The sequence below is a fragment of the Prinia subflava genome, chromosome 10 (assembly GCF_021018805.1).
Source record: "Prinia subflava isolate CZ2003 ecotype Zambia chromosome 10, Cam_Psub_1.2, whole genome shotgun sequence".
In the NCBI taxonomy this organism is placed as follows: domain Eukaryota; kingdom Metazoa; phylum Chordata; class Aves; order Passeriformes; family Cisticolidae; genus Prinia; species Prinia subflava.
In genome coordinates, this window is record NC_086256.1 from 26,902,732 (window position 1) to 26,925,277 (window position 22,546).

The 22,546-nt window shown below is 50.5% G+C and overlaps 1 protein-coding gene across 1 annotated transcript in view; it reads left to right on the top strand.

Moving 5' to 3' along the window:
• The first annotated feature begins 1,190 nt into the window (after positions 1 to 1,190).
• The window catches only part of LOC134555172 (pappalysin-2-like), a 55,769-nt gene continuing 34,413 nt past the window's right edge, over positions 1,191 to 22,546 (top strand). Inside the window, exons 1-10 of the mRNA XM_063406548.1 lie at positions 1,191 to 1,688; positions 3,881 to 4,073; positions 5,575 to 5,696; positions 7,185 to 7,677; positions 8,208 to 8,336; positions 9,315 to 9,406; positions 9,669 to 9,862; positions 10,940 to 11,077; positions 15,119 to 15,254; positions 16,082 to 16,304. Of these exons, the coding sequence (XP_063262618.1) occupies positions 1,337 to 1,688; positions 3,881 to 4,073; positions 5,575 to 5,696; positions 7,185 to 7,677; positions 8,208 to 8,336; positions 9,315 to 9,406; positions 9,669 to 9,862; positions 10,940 to 11,077; positions 15,119 to 15,254; positions 16,082 to 16,304 (2,072 nt within the window). The 5' untranslated portion in view covers positions 1,191 to 1,336. The remainder of the gene's footprint in view (positions 1,689 to 3,880; positions 4,074 to 5,574; positions 5,697 to 7,184; positions 7,678 to 8,207; positions 8,337 to 9,314; positions 9,407 to 9,668; positions 9,863 to 10,939; positions 11,078 to 15,118; positions 15,255 to 16,081; positions 16,305 to 22,546) is intronic.

A 22,546-nucleotide genomic window follows, 5' to 3' on the forward strand; every position in this document is an offset into this window, starting at 1 on the left:
GCACCCTGTCTTGTTGATACTTCCCAGCCCTTGCTCCTCCATGGAAAAGTGGACGGAGTGTGAAAATGAGAAGAGAAAAAGGGGGGAAATGGCCAGTGACAAACCTCAAAATGGGGAGAAAAATGAAGAGATTCCAAAGAAATTTTAATCTGGACAAAATAAAGGAGGCAAATAAAAGGAGGCCACTGAAGCTTTTTTTTTTTTTTTTTTTTGTTCTTGAGCACCTTCTGTGGACAGTTTCCTTGCAGATGTGGTACAGGGTGTGCATCCCAGGTCAGGAGGCAGAGATGCTGGCAGTGAGCAAAGGGAGGGCTCTGTTCCACCTGGCTCTTGATCCTTGTTCTTCCCATCACAGATGGGCTCACAGGATCACAGGAAAGGAAGAACCATTTGCCCCGCAGCCACAGGTCAGTTTGGGGCAGGATGATCATGGGTCCTGTCCACCTCCAGCAACTGATGCTGTTGCTATCAGTATGAGGTGGCAGCTCTGGGGGACTTGGTCTGTGCTCGTGCTCCAACATCTTTGACAGCTGAACCTGCACCAAACTGGCTTGGAGATAAACTGCCCCTGTGTGTCCCCTTGAGTCAGTCAGTCAACTGGGGTACTCCAGTGAGGAGGTGTAGGTTTGTGGGGATCTTGTTGGGTTCATTTGGACCTTGCTCACATGCAGACCCCTCTGAAGGGGGAGGAAGAGCACTTCAGAAGCTGTGTTTTGGGAAATCCCACTCTAAAATACACTGAATTTGGGTCAGGTCTGTGGTAGTAGCTCAGTGGATTTCAACAGCACCTCACAAGGCTTTTAGTTTGCCCCTCAGAGTCTGGTTTGGAGGTTGAAGCAGTAGGTCATAGGTGATTTCTCAGCAGGGGCCAGAGGGAGTGTACTTAAATCTCCATGTGGATTTGTGCTGAAGCTGGCACAGCTGAGTGTCAGGACTTTCCTCATTGTCCTCACCTGCTGTAGGACCTGGCCTGCCTTTGGCACCTGTCGAGGCCAGGGTAGGGCTTCTGTCCTCTGGTTCAAAAGATGATTCCTGTAAAGTCAAAGCACAGCTCGATTTGGTGCCCTGGCTCCAAACCTCCTTTGGAGTTGTGTGATCCAAAGCAGACGCTGAACTACAACTGTGCAAAAAGATGCAGAGGACAAGAGTAGCTGGAAATGACTGAAGATGTTGAGGGAGAAAGAAAAACCACCCACCCTGTTCCAATCCAAGAGGGCAAAGGAGTCTCCTGCTATCCTGTAAGAGGCTGAATATGTCCATCTTTGGGTCCACATCTGGCCCCTCGTCTGTGGCCTGGAAGCCCGACAAGAGGAGCTTTACCTCTCACAGGTGAGTAATGACAGATGTCCACTCTCCCTTCCTTGGCATGATGCTCCCTGTACTTGCAATTCCAGGTGGAGTTGTGCTCAACCCTGCTTACTACGGCGTGCAGGGCCACACCAACACCATGATCCATGAGGTGGGGCACGTCCTGGGGCTGTACCACGTCTTTAAGGGAGTGAGCGAGCGGGAATCCTGCGACGATCCCTGCAGGGAGACCACGCCGTCCATGGAGACAGGAGACCTCTGTGCTGACACTGCCCCCACCCCCAAGAGCAAGCTGTGCCGGGATCCAGACCCTACCAACGACACCTGCGGCCAGACACACTTCACGGGGACGCCCTTCAACAACTACATGAGTTACACAGGTAACCAGCGGTCATCGGTGGGGTCACAGGGGCTCACCTTCCTTAAAACCTGGGTTCCCTCCCTTCTGCCCCCATCAGCAGTGCCTACCTCACTCCCTAACCAACAGGGTCCCTCCTGGTGCCTTGGGATGTGCCAGGCACTGCTTGCAGTAGCTGCTCCACCGCTTTCTTCCCTCAGGCTGTTTCTGCCCATCCCGCTCTTCCTGCCAGTGGACATGCACGAAGACTGCTCTTGTCTGTGTGTGCCTTTGTTCTCCTGTCCTGAAGCTGCTATTAATAATAATAATAATAATAATAATAATAATAATAATAATATTTATTTTTATTTTTATTTTTATTTGTATATTACCATTATTACCATTAACATTATCATAAGCAATATTTTTATTAATATTATTACTATTAATATCGATATTGATAGTAATATTGATATTATTAAGAATACCAAGCGTATTGATATTATTAATTATTAGTAATATTAATGTCAATAATATGAATAACATTAATAATATTAACTTTAATAGTAATAATAATAATATTGATATTATGGTTTATGATGGCCCTCCCGAAGCCTTTCGCCGTGGTTCCCAGAGGCGTGCGGCAGGCGCTGCTGTTTCTCCTGCCGTGCCCGGGGGAGCAGCTCGGTGCCCTGCGGGCCGTGCGGGCGGGCGGGGGACGCTGCCCTGGAGCCGGGGCGCTGCCCTGGAGCCGGGGCGCTGCCCTGGAGCCGGGGCGCTGCCCTGGAGCCGGGGCGCTGCCCTGGAGCCGGGGCGCTGCCCTGGAGCCGGGGCGCTGCCCTGGAGCCGGGGCGCTGCCCTGGGGCCGGGGCGCTGCCCTGGGGCCGAGGGCGCTGCCCGGGCCGAGGGCGCTGCCCGGTCGGGGGCGCTGCCCAGGTGCGGCGCTGGCGCCGGGCAGGTGCGGGGCCGCGGAGCTGCTCGGGCAGTGCCATCTTGTGGCTTTGGGGACACACGACAGCGGAGAGCCCCGGCACGCCGCTGCCTCCCAGCCCTCCCTGGGAGCCCCGGAGAGGCCTGGCCGGGGGGACGCGGTGCGCGGTGCCGCAGCCCTCACCCCGCCTCTCTCCTCTCCTCTCCTCTCCTCCTCCTCTCCTCTCCTCTCCTCTCCTCTCCTCTCCTCTCCTCTCCTCTCCTCTCCTCTCCTCTCCTCTCCTCTCCTCTCCTCTCCTCTCCTCTCCTCTCCTCTCCTCTCCTCTCCTCTCCTCTCCTCTCCTCTCCTCTCCTCTCCTCTCCTCTCCTCTCCTCTCCTCTCCTCTCCTCTCCTCTCCTCTCCTCTCCTCTCCTCTCCTCTCCTCTCCTCTCCTCTCCTCTCCTCTCCTCTCCTCTCCTCTCCTCTCCTCTCCTCTCCTCTCCTCTCCTCTCCTCTCCTCTCCTCTCCTCTCCTCTCCTCTCCTCTCCTCTCCTCTCCTCTCCTCTCCTCTCCTCTCCTCTCCTCTCCTCTCCTCTCCTCTCCTCTCCTCTCCTCTCCTCTCCTCTCCTCTCCTCTCCTCTCCTCTCCTCTCCTCTCCTCTCCTCTCCTCTCCTCTCCTCTCCTCTCCTCTCCTCTCCTCTCCTCTCCTCTCCTCTCCTCTCCTCTCCTCTCCTCTCCTCTCCTCTCCTCTCCTCTCCTCTCCTCTCCTCTCCTCTCCTCTCCTCTCCTCTCCTCTCCTCTCCTCTCCTCTCCTCTCCTCTCCTCTCCTCTCCTCTCCTCTCCTCTCCTCTCCTCTCCTCTCCTCTCCTCTCCTCTCCTCTCCTCTCCTCTCCTCTCCTCTCCTCTCCTCTCCTCTCCTCTCCTCTCCTCTCCTCTCCTCTCCTCTCCTCTCTCCTCTCCTCTCCTCTCCTCTCCTCTCCTCTCCTCTCCTCTCCTCTCCTCTCCTCTCCTCTCCTCTCCTCTCCTCTCCTCTCCTCTCCTCTCCTCTCCTCTCCTCTCCTCTCCTCTCCTCTCCTCTCCTCTCCTCTCCTCTCCTCTCCTCTCCTCTCCTCTCCTCTCCTCTCCTCTCCTCTCCTCTCCTCTCCTCTCCTCTCCTCTCCTCTCCTCTCCTCTCCTCTCCTCTCCTCTCCTCTCCTCTCCTCTCCTCTCCTCTCCTCTCCTCTCCTCTCCTCTCCTCTCCTCTCCTCTCCTCTCCTCTCCTCTCCTCTCCTCTCCTCTCCTCTCCTCTCCTCTCCTCTCCTCTCCTCTCCTCTCTCCTTCCACAGATGATGACTGCACCAACAGCTTCACCCCCAACCAGGTGGCGCGCATGCATTGCTACCTGGACCTGGTGTACCAGCGCTGGGGCCACAGCAGGAAGCCGGCGCCCGTCCCCATCCCTCCCATGGTCACCGGGCAGACACAGGAGTCCCTCAGCATCCACTGGCTGCCTCCCATCAGCGGGGCCATCCACGAGAGGTGAGGGAGCTGTGCTGGCCGTGCTGCTGGGCGTGCACTGCTCAAAGGGACAAGGGTCTCTGTGGTGTGGACCCCCGATCCCCTTCCCACCCCGGTCGTCTCCAGCAGAGCCCTCAGACACCAGAGGCAGGCTCTGCCGTGGCTCTCCTGCAAGCTTCCCGCTCTCGGGGTGCCGGGAGGAGAAGCCAAAGAGCATCAGGGGGCAAAGCCAGCTCTGAAACCCCAGAGTGCAATCAGGGGATGAAAAATGAGCTTCATTTAGCACTTATTGTATGAAGTAGCTATTTACCAGGAGGAAATGCAGCCTTGTGGTTAAGGCAGGGAGCTGGAACCGCAAGAGCTGGGTTTCGTTCCCAGCGCTGTCATGGACTCGCAGAGCAGCTAACTGGGGGTAAGTCAGGAAACTTTGAAAGCCAGAGAAAGGATGCCAAGGAGCCAGAGCTGTTTGGCTGATGAGCAATGCACAGCCATGAGTGCTGGGGGGATGTCTGTCTGCTCCCCACTAAGGAAGCCTCCAGGCCCTGGATACACCGCCAGTGTCTCTATTCAGCAGCGCCTCTCACTAAAATATTTAGGTTTCCATCAGGTTTTAGGTGGTGAGACTTTATTTTTAGGGTTTTTTTTTTTGCTTATGGGATCATAAGTACATATGTAAAGAGCTTTTGAACTTGTTTTGAAGCTGCTTCATAAAGCTGTCTTTTGTAATTAAAAGGAAAATGCTGTTTGATGGCAGCTGGGGCACTCCTGGGTCAGTGTTTGCTGACTTTTAAAGAGCAGGTGCTCTCTACGATGGGCCTTTTGCTCAGGAGTATCAGGAGCACATGCATGTCACCCTAGGGCAGGAGAGGCTCTGAGAGCTGGATAGCTTTGAGTCATCCAAATAAACTGCTTTGTTGGGGAATTAAGTGATTTGGGAGCAGGGAAACGTGGGTCTAGAGGGGAGGCACTTTGGAACCATCCCAAGCTGTCACTCATAACTGTCTCAGGAGCTGATCCACTGTGCCAGTCCTGCATCCCCTGAGAAGAGCTGGTCAAGGAAAGAGGCTGAGGCTGGCCCTTATCATAGAAAAGTGCCTTTATCTTTTCTAGAGAGCACAGGAATTGACACTCTTGTCACTGGTTTGTGTTACAATAATGCTGAAAGCCAAAACCTGATTCTGGGTTTAGCAGGGAGCGCCTTAATTGCACCCACTCTAGTCCAGAGGCGTTGCCCTGGGATGTGTGGGATATGTTAGCTCTGACTGGGGAACAGGACAGGTTATTCATCCAAGACTACCCAGAGAGCATGCAGGAGAGGAGAGAGTAAATCCAGCCTGTCCCACGGGCACTCACATTTCCCTGTTTTTAAAGAAGCTTATTCTAAGCATGATGATCTACCCAGGGAGCTTCTGAGACCTCAACTCTGCTTTTCCACCTTCCTGTCCAGTCCCAGCTGGACAAACGTGGGTGGGCAGCTGCCTGGTGCTCCTCAGGCATGTCAGGGTGTGTGCTGTGTCAGCAGGGAGCAGGACACGCTGTGTGACAGCTGTGCTGAGGACGGCACCTTCCGCCAGTACGTGCACCAAGCCTCCTCCCCTCGCGTCTGCGACTCCTCGGGCTACTGGACCCCAGAAGAGGCAGAAGGTAAGTGTCTCCTCTCTTTCCCCCTCTGTGAGTCCCCACACAGAATCTTTCTGGTACAAGAAAAAGGATATTTTTTAAAAATTCCTTTCAGAGCATCACTTTTTAAAATTCCTTTTAGGGCACCCCTTTGCGAGGGTTCTGTAGTGCAGGAAGGACTTCTTGGTGCCCAGGAAAAGCCTGGTAATGGCCAGATGGCTTTGGACAAACTGGCTGGCACCCCAATATTAACCCAAATCGTTGTTCAGACTGGTGTTGTTGAGAGGTACTGACCAAAGGGAGGAGCATTTACTGAAATCAGCCTTAAAACATAGATCTTGGGACCTCATTCAGAACCTTGGGAGCATTCACAGACTTTAATGTAGTCTTGTCCAAAGAGAGCAGGAGGAGCTCTGTGCTGGGTCCCACTGAGACTGAGCCAAGCCCTAGGCAGTCCATTCCTCCCCAACATGGAGTTACAACTTCTCTTGTGCCTAGACCCAGATGTTGGTTTGGAGACCCACCTTGTGGGCACAGTGGTGACTTTCAGGGTCACACAGTTGCCAGAGGAGCTGTTGGGCTTTTCTTGCTGCCCCAGCTCCTCCAGGAGCAGGGTAGAGGAGGCAGGAGACCAGGGGAGCTGGTGCTGGGAGCTGTGTGAGGTGCATGTGCTGCTGCTGAACCATGCAGAGCCAGAGGATGTGGTTCTGTGTGTCTGTAGTTGTCACAACTGCTTGTTTGCTCTGATACAAAGAGAGAGTTTGTGGGTTTCAGAAACTTTTAGACTCGTCTTAAAGGGGTGAAGGCTTTGAATTGCTGCTGGGCCCTAATAAATGCTTCCAGTGGATAATGAAGACAAAGGTATTTCTACTACAGAATGATAAATTCCAGTGATCCTTTCTGGGTCTGAAAGGCCAGAATCCATTTCTATTGCTGAGTGCTAATCCACCATCAGGGGAGGCAGGTTGGGGCTCTGAGGTTATCCTGGGCACTGTCCTGGAGGTTCTTCTGGAAAAACAGCCTCCCAGCCCTGCTTCCCTGCTTTGGACCTGGTCCCTTCCTGGCTACGACCTGTCCAAGCATTTGCTTGGACAAAGCTTCAGTCTCTCTTTTGCTTGGAGCATTCAGGTACCCTTGGCAAAGTTTCTGCACCTGTGAGGCTACAGAGCAAGCTTCACATTCCTCAGCTGTGCCTAGGCTGTCCCTAGATCTGTGCAGCTGCAGTGTGGGTACCAATGTCCCCAGCTGAGAGGGCTGTGACACACCAGGTCTGCTGAGCCTTGTGCATATGTCCAAGTACTCAGGAGCTGGGAGACCAGTGGGGATTAGTGCTTTCCAGGATGTTAGGGCAGGTGCCACCGGGTCTAGGACGTGCCTTTAGTGGGTGCAAACCCACACAAGTGTGCAGTTATAGCCCGGAGATGGGTAAGCACCTACAGGGAAGATCACCCCTGTGGGTTTCCTGTGAAGCCAGATGTCCCCTGGTTCTCACCAGCTTCCTGCTTGTCCCAGGCCCTCCAGACGTGGATCAGCCGTGTGAGCCCAGCCTGCAGGCCTGGAGCCCGGAGCTGCACCTGTACGACATGAACATGACGGTGCCGTGCCCGCAGCCGGACGGCTGCATCCTGGAGCTGCGCTTCCTGCACCCCGTGCACCCCGACTCCCTCACCCTCTGGACCACGTACCTGTCCACGGGCTCCCCCAAGGCACTGTCTGACATCGAAATCCTGACAGAGCAGGGGGACTCCATCCACCTGGGCCCCCTGGACACCTTCTGTGACGTCCCCTTTACCGTGAAGCTCAATATCCCCAAAAAGATGTCTGGAGTGAAAATCTACACGTTTGACGAGAGGATGGAGATCGACACCGCCCTGCTGACGTCCAGGCCCCGCAGCTCGCTGTGCTCGGCCTGCAGGCTGGTCCAGTACCGGGTGCTCCGTGAGCCCCCGTTTGCAGGCGGGTCCCCCGCCAGCCCCCTGCAGGCACACCGCCACTTCGTGGACACGTGAGTCACCCAGCTGCTCTCCTGGGCTGAAGGGGGAACTGAGGCAGGTTGGATGACCCCCTTGTGTCTTCTCTCTTTGAACCCCTGGCTGGTTCTGCCTCTGCTTTGTTTTTCCTCCTGTCCCCCTGCTCTGGGGATTGCTGCATCCAGTGCCATTGAGCAAGCATGTGGCAGGCCCACAATGCTAGCACAAGCCTTGTCCATGAGCCCAGGTTAACCAGAAGGAGCTTAATAAACCCAGAAACATTTCCCCCACCAATACAACCTGTAAAATTACACTTCCCCCATCAATACAACGAGTAAAGTGATTACTCAAGCTAATGCCACTTCTCCCCAGCTCAGACCCTGGGGAAATAAGCAGTGTGACCTAAAAGAGATTATCTTTCCACAGGCTCTGCCTCTGGCAGAGTATGAAGACACATCAGATTGTGATACTGTGTGGATATATACATGTGATGTCTGTAGCTGTGGTGAGCAAAGCTCAGTGTTGCAGGTATTGCTGTTCTCTCAAGTTCTCTCTGTTCCTGCAGGGAAGTCACCCCTGGGCAGGTGTACCACTACCAGGTGCAGGTAGTCTCTGGGACAGCCTCAGGAGAAGCCTCCCCACCGCTGGTCCACGTGCACGGAGCACCCTACTGTGGGGATGGGAAGGTCACCACGTAAGTTGGAAAACCTGAGCTCTCGGCTGAGGTTCTTTAAGCTGTCAGGTCATCCTGCCCCAAAGGGAAGCAGTGGATGGGTTCTCCCTGCATGGGTACGTGGCTGAAGGTGCTGCACAAAATCCCTCCAGCAGACCGAGCTGTAGAGCTTGTGTTTTGTAAAATGCTGTGTGCACAGGAGATGGAGATGGCCTTTTTGAGAGGCGTGGTCCAACCTGAACATCCTCTGTTCTTGGCTTCAGTGCTTGGATTCTGGCCCATCTCAGTGAGCTGCTGCAGAGTCCAACCCAAGGATCTGCCTTTGGAAGTGGGCAGTGTGGGCAGTGCAACTTTTTGCCAGGCCCACAGGGTGTGGTGTCTTTACAGAGCTGTGCAGTCCCTGCTCAGAGACCCCAAATAATGAGGGATGCACCAGCTCTACACTGAGAGAGCCCAATGCTTCACCTGCTCTGCCTGGGAGATAATTATTTCAGATTTCCATATTTGAGCTTTTTCAGGCTTCAACTTCCAGGATACTCAGGATCACTTTCATTTGAGACCAGTTTTCTTGGCAGGGTGGGGAAAGGGAGAGGAACCTTCTGTCTCTCCCTTCTCCTGTCTCCTCTCCAGCTCCCACTGAAATCCCAGCCCCATTTCAGAATCTCCTGCCTTGTCCAACACTTGTTTTCTCCAGCAACAGATCTTCTCCTCCTCATGCACAGTTCTCTACTTCTTCCATTCTCCCATAGTTCTCGCCTCAGGTCTTATAGCAAAGTCACAGTACAATTATGTCTGCTCCCAAATGCTGTGACTTTAACCTCTTTTTATCCCCTGGCAAGGTGTTTTCTCTTCTCTATCTATTTCCATGTGTGGTTCTTCCTTTTGAGCTGCTTCTGTGGAAACAGAACCAAGATAAAGGGTCCTCTCTCATCACTGGGCAGGAGCACAGGGGTGTTGAGCCAAAGGTGGTAATAATACATCTGTCTGTTGCCCTCTTAGGAGCCTGGAGGAGGAATGTGATGATGGGGACTTGCTGGATGGAGATGGTTGTTCCAGGAAGTGCAAAAAGGAAAAAGGCTTCAACTGTGTCGGTGAGTCCAACTGGATGGAGATGGGTCCAAATGGTTTGGCTCATTTTGAGGGAGGAGTCCAAACTGTGTGTTATTCACACTGCTTCTTAGAGCAGAGGGCCATGCACCTCATCACAGCAGCTGGAGTGATCCATGGATCTTGTCAGGCCCCTGTGGTGGGAAAACTCCAGGATAATGGGACAGCAAACCTCTTACAAGGAGAGGAGGTGTGTGTGTGCCTGCAGCCTGGTTTGTAAGCAGCTCATCCCTCTTCTCCCTGCAGGGGAGCCAAGCCTGTGCTACGTCCATGATGGGGATGGTGTGTGTGAACCCTTTGAGAAGACAAGCAGCATGCTGGACTGTGGTCCACACACTCCTGAGGGATATGTGGACCTGTGGGCAGTGAAAGCCTACGCCTCCCTACAGGATGCAAAGTCCTGCCCTGCTTCCTTAGTCACTGGAGAGCCTGTTGTGAAGGTGAGTGAAGGCATGGGCAAAAAAACTCAACAACTTTTCCAGCAATGTCTGTGCTGGCGGAGGCACAAACCAAATCAGCTCTGGAAGCAGTCATCAATTGCTACCTTTCCAGCCAGGGACTGAGTGGAAGACCTGGGCATTTCTGACATTCCTCTTGCATCAGCCCCTGAGTTCAGGGAGCACCCTGAGCCCTGGAGAGGTGTTTCATCCTGGCAGGGAGCACCTCCCCCAGCCCTGCATTTCACTGAGCAGCGACCACCCCGTCCCACCAGCCAAATGCTCAGTTTGCAGCATGTGACTTGTCCCACTGTTGGCTTAAATAAAATCCTGTCAGTCTAATACCTTATAAGGTCAGGGCCTGAAAGGATGGAATCAGGCACACACCAGCATCTGTACTGCTCCCAAGCCCTCTGATCTGCAGCCAAGGAAAAATCAATGGGAGAATTCCCATCTTTCATACGGCCTTTGGAGCAGAGCCTGGAGGGGATTTTGCCTGATTGGTGTTAACGTGGTGTGTATGTTCTTTCCTAGCAAGCTGAAGAAAGGCAAGAAATATGTAAAGAGATCATATTTAGCCCTTTTACATGTGTGTTTCTACTGACTTGATATGAGGAACGATCTTGAGACCTGCAGCGTGATTAAACTGCCCAGATATACATGTCCAAGGAGGTGCCTTGGGCTCAGGTGCCTGGGATGCCACAGGGCATTGAATGGAACAGAAGAGTGATATTCAGGCAAATGAATCACACCTTTGTATCTCATGAGCCCAGCCAAAATCAGGATGCTGTGGTCTCATCACCAGGTCAGAGCTTGGCTCATTGTTTGTTACTCAGCTCCACAGACACCATGAGATGCTTGAATAATACATTAAGAGCACTCCAAAATGGCAAAGGTCTTCTGTGCACATGTGTGGGCAGTGAGATGTCACTTAGGAAGCCACATCCTATCTGTCTTCATGCTAGGAGCCACCTTGGGGTCCTTCTCCACATTTGCTGAATCTTCCTTGAGGTTTTGTAGGTGCTGTTTTTCTCTCCTTTCCTTGCAACCTTTTGGGTTGAAATAAATCTCCCTCTTCAGGTATGCAAATCCCACCTTCGTGAGGTGCCAAAGGACCTTCTGCAGGCTGCTTGGTTCCCCTGTGCTCCCAAGAGCCAAGAGGATGCTCAGGACCCAAATGAGAAGATGCTCTTGGGCGATGAGGGGGTTTGGCTCAAGGTAAGTGAGGGTGCGTGGTCAGGCACGAAGGATTTGTTTGTCTTTACCCAGCTCTGGTGACAAAACCCTTCCTTTTCTGTCCTGTAGGAGCTACAGCAACCTTTAAAACTCCTCATGTACTACTCCATATGCTACTGCACTCTTTGTAAATCTCAAAGGGCCTGTGTCTGGATCTTATGTGGTTGCCCCATTCCCACTGTGAGCAGCAAATCCCTCCTGGGGCAGATTCTTCTCTCCTGGACAAGAGAAGGACTTGTGCATGAGACCAAAATACCTCAGAAATGCCTCCAGGCTGAGAAACAACTCGCTCCTGACTCTCCCCTGCAGTCAAGCTGTGCTTTAACACCCCCAAGGCTAGGCACAGGCTGTGTTCAAGGTCCTGGTTGCCTTTGTTCCCTGGCTGGGAAGAGCAGCAGAGGGCAGCTGGATATCCTCTGCTGTCCTGAGCACCCCAAGCCCACAGTGACCATCTGTGGCACACAGGGCCTTCTGATGGCTCCAGGCACTTCTGTGCCCCAGGGTGCTGGTCCAGCAGCCCAGCAGGGGCTCGGGGGCTGCCCTGGGAGGGTCAAACCCTCAGTCCCAGCAGGTAGAGGAGGGCTGAGGGTCAGGCCACTGGGATTTTTACAGCGCTGGGTTTCTGACCACAGGCAGAGTTTAGAGGTTTTGTGGCTGCAGCCTGGTGTTGCTGGAAAGCCAGGCTCTGGCAGGCTGCTCCCTCTGCACTCTGAGGGGCAGCTGGCCCTGTTTTGTTTGAGGTTCTCTAGAGAAGGCCTCTTTCCCCAGATGCTCAGACAACTGGGTGAATCATCAAACCTCAGTCAATAAACATGGGTACTGCTCTGAGGTCCTCTGTCTCCCCAAAACAACTTCCTTGAACCTCCTTCTCGTTTTCCCTCTCTTCCTTGTCAGTGTGCTCACAGCCCACTTTGTGGCTCCAGTCTCTGGCTATGACGAACGTGCCTCCTTTCTTCCTTTGCTAAAGGGAAAGCAGTAATCCTCCCCCTCGGCCTCACCTAGATGAAAGCTTGCTTTCCACTTCTCTGCAGGGGTTAAAACATGTTACAGTTTTATTGGAGCTTGTGGTCAGTTCTCTTCCTCTATGGATGTTTATACTAAAGACTTTCATTACTGGTTCTCCGTGCTCTCTCTAGGAGTGCTATTATTTTCCGCCCATAAAATTATTTATGGACTAGTAATAAATATGCCTTTTTTTTTTTTTTTAAGAGTTGGCCTGATTGGTAACATATTGGGTTAGGAAAGATGGCTCTTTGTTGACAATTTGCCTAGCACAGCTGCCTGCCCAGGCAGGACTGGTGCTGTTGATGCACATGTGTACCCACGCGCGGGAGGTGTGTGGTGCCCACCAGCTCATTTTAAAGCTGTTGCACCTGTGTCTCCTGGGTTAGAGCTGCTCCACAAAACTCATCAGATGGTAGGAATCACTTCCTGCAGTGTTTCTGAAGAGCTGGCAGCAAAGAACAAGGGGAATGGCTGGGTCAAAGGGTCGTGGAATGATTAGGGTTGGAAAGGAAATGCCCTCTAGTTCAAACCTCACTGCCGTGAGCAGAGACACCTTCCACTAGACCAGGTTGCTTAGAGCCCCAGCAGATCTTAAATGTTTCCAGGGATCCACAACTGCTCTGGAAAACCAGTGCCAGTGTTTTACCATGCTCACTATCGTTCCATAATTAGGCTGGGAGAAAGAGATACGTGTGCCACTGAATGGAGCATCTGCTGTGCCCCTGGGGTCTGCCTGCACATGAGCATCGGTTCAATTTGCAGATCTCCTGCCATGCTTTGTTCTCAGTTTTTAGTACACCTGATGAGGAAAGACATCAAAATCACTTGTAAGCAAGTCAGGATGTGTAGTGCAGGAAATTAAGTAAGGGGGGGAGAGGGAGAGAGAAAAATTGAGAAGACAGCCAAGCTGTGGCCAAGCACATAATACGTATTGAAAAAGGATTGGCATGTTGATCAAGGCAGCTGCTGTTGGCCTAACTTGGGGCCAGAGCTTTTCACCCTCATGAAGATGCACTGTAGGAAGGGAAATACTTACCTCTCCACCTCAAGATGTGTAGTCCAGGGAAAGCCTCACCTGGCTTCTCCAGCTATGTCTCCTCCCCTGAGGAACCACACTTGGAGGCTAGGTTAAAATCATCCAGGTCCTTGGGACTTCACAGCTGTAGCTCTGTCTTGAGGGGGCTCCTTGTCTGTGAGCACTGCTGGCTCTTCTCTCTTTCCTTTCCTCCCTTCTTGCTTTCCTGTTTCTTTTCCTTCTTCCCCCCCTTATCTCACCAAGGGAGACAGTGGGGATATACCAAATAAAAACATTTGAGCCCCCTGCTCCTCTCCTTGCAGCCAGGCAGCCCTGCAAGCAAGCAAGCCCTGGCTAAGGGAGCAAGGAGACAGCAGTGGGGCCTTGCTCATGGGGCTTTTCCTGATGAGTACTTCCCTGCAGGGTGGGACCAAGGCTTTCTCCTGTTCCCATGTGTGAACAATGCCTGATGTGGCAAAAACCACCCTGAGGCTAGGCTGCCATCACAGGTTGCATGGTTGTCCCCTCCGTTCCCACAGTCTGCTCCTTGGGCTGTGCCTGGCCAGCCAGGACTTGTCTTCTTTCCAAATACTCCTTTGTGTCAAATTTCTGGGCTTCCACCACGCCAGCATTCCATAAAAACACTGTATCAGGAGGATCTTGATCGAAACACATCTCGGCACTGGGGGGGAAGGGGGGGTTGCCAGGGTGGGGGAGAAAAACATTTCTGTCTTCTTCCTTCCAAAGAACATCTGCCCTGCCATGACTGATGCCATGAGTTTCCCAGCTACTTCCAGCTGCCTTCAGGGCTGTGGACAAGTAGCAAGTTGCTGGCTCTCCGAGCAGGCAGGGCCTCTTCCCACAGATCTTTCCACGTGTTGGCTGGTGGACAGTCCCAGTGGGTACTGGGGACATTCTTTGGGCTTGTTTTGTTTTTCATCTTTTTTGAAGGCTTTTTTAATTAGAAATGTTTGGGTGGCAAGGCTGGCAGCTGTTTTCTCTGGGTGCCTCACTTGCCTGGCCAGCTATGTGTGGAGTGGGAGTCCGAGCCTGGTGGAGGGGGAGTAGGAAAGAGGCTATCCAGGTCTTGCTCAATTTAAAGAGTAGCAAATGTGGGGGCTGTGAAGATGCCCTAAATTTATGTCAAGGTGGGACTGAATATTGAGGAGAAGTCTAATAAAAGGAAGAAGGGAAATTCAGAGGGAAAGGACTTGTTTTGGTTCCCTTCCTTCCTCCTCCCCACCCCTGCACCCATTTGCAACCCTGCAAGGTCTCTGCCCCCTTATGCCTGCTCCTGCTGTCCTACTGCTCCCTCTTTCTCTCTTGTAAGAGCCTAGACAAGAGATGGGGGACTCCCAGGCAGCTCTTAACAAAACTGCTGTTCGTTGCATCAATGAAATTACAGCAATCTTGGGTTGTGGGGAAGAAGAGCCAGCCTAAAGTTGCCAGCCACAACTGAAAGCATGCCTGAGAGACACCTAAGTTCCTATTACAATACATTCTATATTTTTCCGTGCTGAATATGCTAATTTACAACATCCAATCAGTATAAAACACAAATCCTATAGGATCTGCATACAGCCTATTAGAACTATTACATTACCATACTGTGTTACATTTTAAACCCTAAAACCTACTCTCTAGACCCCCCTTTTTTTTTTTCTTCCTTGCCACGTTGGCAGGGTCTCTGACCCTTGGACCCTTTGGCATACCTTTATTTGCTACGAGTACTGTTCAATCAACAGGGATCTTCCCTTCAGCCCACTCAACCATTGTCTCTCCAGTTGTCCAGTAACTGACTGGCTTGGCATGTTAGACATCAAAACTTGCTTTCATTTCTCTTTCACTTACAGGTTTCATACTCTCAGAGTCTTTTACCAAGCAATTCTATCTATAAGAGTTTCCTGTTTCATCTTCCCCAGCACTCTCTCTTGCCCCTATGGGCTCTGAGAAGCTGTATTTGGCATGCCTGCTCTCAGAGTGTCTCCTTCCCTCTTTCCTAGGTTTGCTTTGAGAGACCTGCAGTGCCCACATCTGTCCTGCTCTTCCTGGCCTCCCCTGGCACTGTCCCCAGCCAGCAGCACAAGCCGGTGGTCGCCGTCCAGCTGAGTGACACCGAGGGACAGAACCACTCTTTGGGTGAGCAAGCTGTGGCTGTGACACCAGCGGGGACACCTGGGGCCACTGCCACAGCTCTGAGCTCCCACTGCTGTCCCCTGCCCGCCCCTTGCAGGATCTTCTGCCTTCCAAGCTGGTCTGTTGGCATGTGGGGGGTGTGCTGGTTTGAAAGCAAAACCAGTGAGGCTCCAAGTCAGAAATACAATTTAATAGAGAGAGAACAAACAACAAGAAAGACAAAAATAAAATAAGAGAAATGCAATAGTACAAAGGACCACTGACAGAGTCAGAATGCAAACCTGACACCCTGTTGGTCAGGGTGTTGGAAGCAGCCCGAAGTAAGTCCTCCCAGAGTGACAGATGTGGCTCCGTTGAAGTAGAGATGATCCTCAGGAAAGGGTCCAGTTGTCCTCTGGGAATCCAGTGGGAATGGCTCCCTTGGGGTTTGGGATTGCTGTTTTATCCCGGTGGAAAGGCTTTGGCTCCTCCCGCTGGGTGGAGCATCTCCCAATGGGATGAGGTGATGTTATCAGTCATGTGAGAGACCTTCAATGGCCCATTCACAGGGGATGTCCCTGGGAGGAGGATGGGTGGAGGAAGAGAGAAGGAGGCCCTGCCTTATCTGGTGTTATCAGGTGTCCCATGAACAGAAGGCATCCACCCTCTTTCTGCCCCTAAAGTTATAAGAGATAAGGAACAATATCTCCCAACCGACTTCAACAGATGAAAATAGAATATTTTCAACCCAGGACCAACCATTTTTCAACCCAGGACAGAGGAGCAGGTGTGAACCAAAAGCGAATCCCTGGAGCTGGACTAGTCTCTCCTCTCTTTGCCTTGTCTCACAGGGGTGCACGAGCTGTCGTGTCAGCACAACCCCCTCATCATCAACGTGACCCAGGGCCAGGAGGACCCACCCCCCCAGGTCTCTTCGGTGCTTCTCAACTTCTCCTCTGCCCTCGTGGGCGTCGCGGCCGTGGCCCTGCGCACCCTGGCTCAGCCTGGCTCCTCTCAGCCCCTCACCACCTGCCTCCTGCAGCACGAGCAGGGATGTGGCCACCAGTGCTACAGGTATGGATGGTCTGCTCAGGCCACCCGGGGTTACTGCTCTCTCCTCTGGGAGTTTGTGTTTTGAATTCTGGAGGTTTTATCTTCTCCTCGAGTGCTTTGTGACTGTCCTTAGGTGGCTTTTGAGGTATTGTTGGAAGATCTGCCGTAATGAGTTTGATTTGCTTATCTTGCTGGAGGGAATGGGAAGGCAGAAAGCAGATTTTGTGCATGGCCTCTGCATCTGTACAAAACTGCACTAAGGGACTGATTCCTGGTGGGAAAACCAAGAGAACCTTGAAAATGTCTGAGAAGTTATCCCTGGGAGTTTTTGCTAAAGCTGAAGCATTGGCTTCTTCAGCACTTACTTTACAAGCTCCATCTCCCCATCCATGCCAGTCTTTCCCGTGCTGGGGAAGGCAGGGATGAAGCTCTCCTCATCCTCTCTGCTCTCACTCCTGGTCCATCCAGGCCCCTCGCAGAGCCTCACACTGCCCTGTTGAACATGGTGGTAATGCCAACAGAGGGCTCAGCACTTCAACCTGCTGAGCCTGGCTTTGCTTTCAGACCCCAGGCTCCCTGAAGTTACACACACGTGCTGATCCAGGGCTCCAGTTCAGCTGGTTGCTCAAACCACACCACTGGGAATACTGATTTTTGAGTGGAGCTTTGCTGGAGCTTTGGGGTTCTTAAGCTCAGAAGGGCTTTGTCCAGGGTCATCTCATGTTATGTTCCTTCTGCTGATGGCCTGGGTGGGTGAACATCCCTGATAACAAATGAGTGTGTGCGTGTGTTTGTCTTAAAGCCTGTGGGATTGTGGTACAATTGATTTATGTAGAGTTCTGGAAGCCGTGAATATCCTGAAGTTGCTTTTTTTTTTTTTTTTTTTAAGTGCATGTGTGATTTATAAAAAAACATAAATCTTAGTGAGTCAGTATATAAATATTATTCTCAACCTTACATTAAAAGATCAGTGTTCACCTGAAATGCAGCGTGTTTCCTCCTGGTAGCTGTTACAGCAATGTACCCACACGCTTCTAAGTCCCTGGCCAACTGATGTGGTTTTTCAATTACATTTTCTCATCCCTTAAAATAATCTTGCATTCTCATTGCTTGAGAGCTTCTCCCTTCCCCTGAGAAGTGACTGCAAGGAGGAAAAGACTCACTGGACACAGCTGAGCATTGACTGGGGATGAGGAGATGCCCATATAGGGGCAAATAGAGAGGAAAATAGACGTTTTCCTCATAAAAGTCTCATTAAAGCTGAAGCACAAGCCAGTTCCCATATTGCCAAGGCACACCAAGCTGTGTGCATTTTCCAGGGGCACAGCAGGATCCTTGTGTCTCCTCTTCCTCTTGTTGCCCTCCCATGGGCTCCCCACAGCCTTGACTTCAGAGCAATATGCTGAATTGCAGGATATGTATGTGCCCTTAGCAAATACTCAAAGTAAATCAGATTCCCAGAGTTTTCTGAGTAGAAAATTCTATTTAGAGTATCAGTCTTCAGAACTGAAACCTTGAATACTCGGGGCAGGGAGGTTAGGCTTACAGCCTCGAGTAGCCACACTAATAATATTTATTTATTTATTTATTCTAAATAAAATCCTCTGTTGAGTCAGGAAATATTCAAGTATGCCCCCTTTATTATATTTTTAAACTTGTTCTATCTCCAAAAGCAGTGCGTCGCAGTGTATTTATTATTAAAGGTTAACAATTCATTTCACATAAAGCAGGTGGACTCTGGCGGTGGGCAGGGGGAGAAATCACCTATAAAAACCTGGGAATGGAAAATCTTCAGAGGCTGGGAGATGTTTGACTGTAAAAGATCACAGGACACCCATGTTCCTCCTGTAGGGAGTTGAGCTGACCGTCTGCACGCACCCAGCCTCATGTACACAGTACGTGAGCGTGAGGGCTTTCCTAAAATAACCTGAGAAAGGGCAGCAACAAAAGCAACAAAGACGTGAGCTTTCCTGCCTTCAGCCTAGAAATGCTCGTTGCCAAAATAATAAATATACGTCTGGTTGGTATTTCTGTAGCATCTTTCATCTTGAGGGATCTCACAGTGCTTTTTGCAGGCTGGGGAAAACATGGAGATCATGTTGATGAAACATGATGAACTGCTGCTGAAATGCAGCTTTCTCCAGGTCAGGATGCAACAGGTGTTTGACTCTAGAAAAGTATGTGCTTGCTTTGAAGAAAGTGCTGCCTTTTGCTTTTGGGCCCACTCAAGGTGCTGAAGGTTGGTAGAGCCCTTGCTGACCAAAGCAGTGCAGTGTCCTCACTGCCATCGCCAGGAACCCCTCTCTGCTGCCTCTGCCAGTAAATCAGGGTTGTCTGTGCATTCTGCTCCCAATCACAACCTCACGAGGTCAAGCAGAAATCAGACTTTTAAAACGTTTCCACCCAGGAGACCCAAAATCTCCCGGCTTTCATCCTTTTCTTTGCATTCTTAAACTGAGCCACAGTCCCTCCTGTTTAACTTGGTACAGGCTATGCACTGAACCAGGGGAACATTTTTCATTTCCTCTGTTATGTTTATTTTTAGCTTGCTTTTATTTTTAGTGTGTTTTATTTTATGTTCACATGTGCTGGGAAATGCCTGGGTGGGTTCACAGGAAAGGTGCTACAAAAGGCAATCTGCTTTGTGTTTGTATTCCCTGTGTGAAAGCCCCCCTCTGCTTCCCCAAAAGTGGGTGTATGGCATCAAGGGGAGCCTGGTTTGGATTTTTTTAGTATGGAAAATGGATGTGAGGGAGAAAAAATTTTATGGGGGAGGGAGTTATTTACGTATTTTCAATTGACAAACTTTACTCAGCTAAGAGGGCTGAATTTCCCAAACAGGTTTCGTTTGGGTTGTTTTCTTTCTTCCAGGAACCAAATTTATGCAGGGTCAGTTTATGAGCTGCATGTGTGATGCCATGAAGATTTATGGGCACCCTGGGTAGACATGCTGGTGTCTTATTTCACAGAAATGTAGAATGGGTTGGAGTTTAGGTAGTTTGGGTTGGAAGGGACTGTAAAATTCTGATCCTTTGCCTCTGGGTTAGGGTGCCCCATGGATGAAGTCCCCACCTCTGGAGCGATTTAAAACACATGTAAATGTGACGCTTGGGGACATGGGTTAGTGGTGGCCCTGGCACTGCTGGGCTAATGGTTGGGCTTTATTTTACAGGGCTTCTCCAGCCTAAATGATTGTGTATTTCCAGGGTCCTGATGGCCACCTTTCTTGGGGAATAGTCTCACCTCTGCCTTTGAGGCCTCTAGAGATGCTTCTCCTCCACCATCAAAGCCTGTTGACTTCTCTTGTGGGTCCCTGGCCAAGACTGCACTGTAGAATGTGTTATTAATTTTAAATTAAATTAAATTAAATTAAAATTAAAATGAATGTCCAGTTCCACAATGGAAGGTGTCACAGGTAACCCTAGGAGGGCCAGACACCATTTCATGGACTGCCCCATCCCATTTGCTGTCTGCAGCCTGATAAGCTTCTTGAGAGTAGTGCTCTATATGTAGGCTTTTTTGGGGATGCTCAAGATGTCTTCTGCCTTTCCCTGAGACTAGCCAGTCTCACCTAGGAAAAAAATATCTCCCAGCACAAGTTCTTTACCAGTATGGTCTTAAGTCAAACACAGTAACTGAGCAGGTTTCAAATAGGGTGCTTGGTGTTACCTCCTGGAAAGGGCCACCCGGTCTGATGCACTTGTTCCAAGCAGAGCTGACCCCTGACACATCCAGGGAATGTGAGCTACAACACAGATCAGTTGTGTGAGTTCCTGTGCACAGTGAAGAAGGGAGCAAGCACTGGTTTGCCAGCAGGGCCCTCGGTTTTCTGCTACAGCCAGTCTCCCCCATTCTGCCCTGCCCTTCCTGATGTCATACACAGGCACAGGGGTTTTTCACAGGGACTGGATTAAATGCATCCTTCAGAAGGTTCTCTTATCTCCTGTCACAAGCTGCAGGAGGTGATGAGTCTACCATCTCCCCTGCTGAGCTATTCTCATATCCAGTGACCCTCTCTGCTGAAAAGGTGCCTCTGATTTCAAGATGAAAGTTGTTGCTTTTGCTCCATCCTTGTCAGAAAGGTCTGAATGCCTCCTGCCAGCAGACAACTTTTCTGTGCCTATGTGTCTGTACAGAGCTGTCAGATCCTCTATCTCCTCTCTGTCATGATAAATATTTTTTCCTCTTTAAATCTTACAGCATAAGTCTTGCAGCCCAGCTATGGCTTCTGCTTGCAGCTCCCTTTTGAAATCTTCTGCTATTTTTATGTCTTTCATGGTGTTGGATGTGGCTCAGAAATTAATTCCTGTGGACAAGATGAGAAAATGAGGCAGAGTGTGTTCCTGTGGAGATCGGATATGGATAAAGGTGTTCTTTGGGTACAGTCCATCCTGGCTTGGGTTGGGAAGGTGACTAGACCAAACCTGACATCCCATTCAACCTCATTTTCTGTGCCTCTATACAACTATTTTGGTGTAGTCAACAACAACAACAACAAAAACATGGAAAGGAACTGTCTGGAAACACATTCTCTACTCTTTCTTCTTTTTTCCCTTTGCCACTATGGTGTGGAGGGGCCAGCAGGTCATTTGGTGTCTTACTGGTGCCTTTTCCCTGTCTCTGAGGAGGATGACAGCAGATGACTCACAGGGGTGTTGCTTTTTGCCAAGTTTCTTCTGGAGTCACGTAGAGAAGCAAACACCTTTTCTTGAGATGACAGCCTCAGAGCAGATCGTAATCACGCGGCATCACCGCCGCTGGGTCTGTACACGCAGCCTGCTCCCACAAGGATGGCTGCCATCAGATTTACGGGAAAAGCGAGACCTTTCCCCTTCGCGGGAAACATGCCTGAAGGGAGACATTCCCAAGTATTTCCAAAACACCTTTTCTCATTTCCTAGCTATTCTCTTCTGCTAGACCGCGTTGGGGTAAACACCTTTTATCTCCCTGATGTTGTGTGCTACGATCCAGACTCCACCAGAGTATGTGCAGTGATGACTTTTAACTTCAGGAGATTTGGCCGAAGCCTTTACTTTCCTGTCAACATCTTCCATAACCCCCTCTCCCAAAAATTCTCACCATGAGAAGAACTCATAAGTTTCCGCTGTTAAGAGCTGGAGCTTGATGATAAAGGGATGTTTCAGCAGCAATCTTGGGGCTGAAAGCTTGAGTAGACACTACAGCAATGTATGGATGATTTATTATACTTTAGGCAGCTGCACCACATTTCGCTTGGCTTAGTTTGATGTGGGTAAATCCATCAGTATTTTCTGTGTTGCATTAAGTGATTGCTGTAAAACATGAAATCTCAGCTTTTCAGAATTTGGGATTTGTCACAACAAAGCAGTGTTACCATACTACCTTTGCCACCACTGGCTTAACGTGCTCTGTTGCTGGTAGTGGCTGCCTGTTTTTATTCTAGGGAGATGCAGGATCCCAAAGTAAGAGTTTTGCTCTAGTTTATGGTTTTTTTTCCATTTCAGAACAAAGCTCTTACCATTCTGGAGCAGTTAGGGCCATCACTAGGCAGAATTTCACAGATTTCCAGACCTGAAACTTTCTTTGATGTATAAGTTATGGGGCTTGGTGAGCCCAGAGCATCGTGCAGGCTTGTGCTGACATGAAATAACTTAGCAGAAAAACCTTGGTATTTTGTAAAAATGTTGTTGACAAATCATTAGTTTGAGCTTCAAAAGATGCTGGGATTGAAGTGGAATTTTTTTTGATGTCTTGGGCAGAAAAAAAAAGTAAAAAAATATTGGCTTGTCCCACATCTTATATGGCCTGAATCAGAAATGGGCAGAAGTCAGGAGTTTGCAGCTGTGATACAGGAATTTCATTTATCATCAAAAGCAGAAAGAGCTCCTTCATGCTGAGATCAGAGCTGGGCTAACTGCACCATTTCCTTGTCCAGCCTTTGTTAGGGTGTTCCAGGGTCTGGGAGCTGTGATTTATTCCATCACTTTACCCGAGCCCTGGCATGTGGATCATGATGGGGCCAGGTCACAGGGCTTTTTCCTCTTTTGACCTGCACTTGTTCACCATCAGGCTCAGAAGAGTCCTGGCCCCAAGTACAGCAGTGATGGCAGTGATGATGCTGATGAAGGAAGCAGTCAAGGCAGTGTTTATTGGTAGGGTTGATATATAATTTTTAAGATTATCTATATATTTGAGAAAATCAGACAGCTTTCAGTAATGTGAGCTCCTCTTCAGGTCTGGAATAGCAGCACCAGACTTCAAATCAAGGTGTAGGATGAGCACAG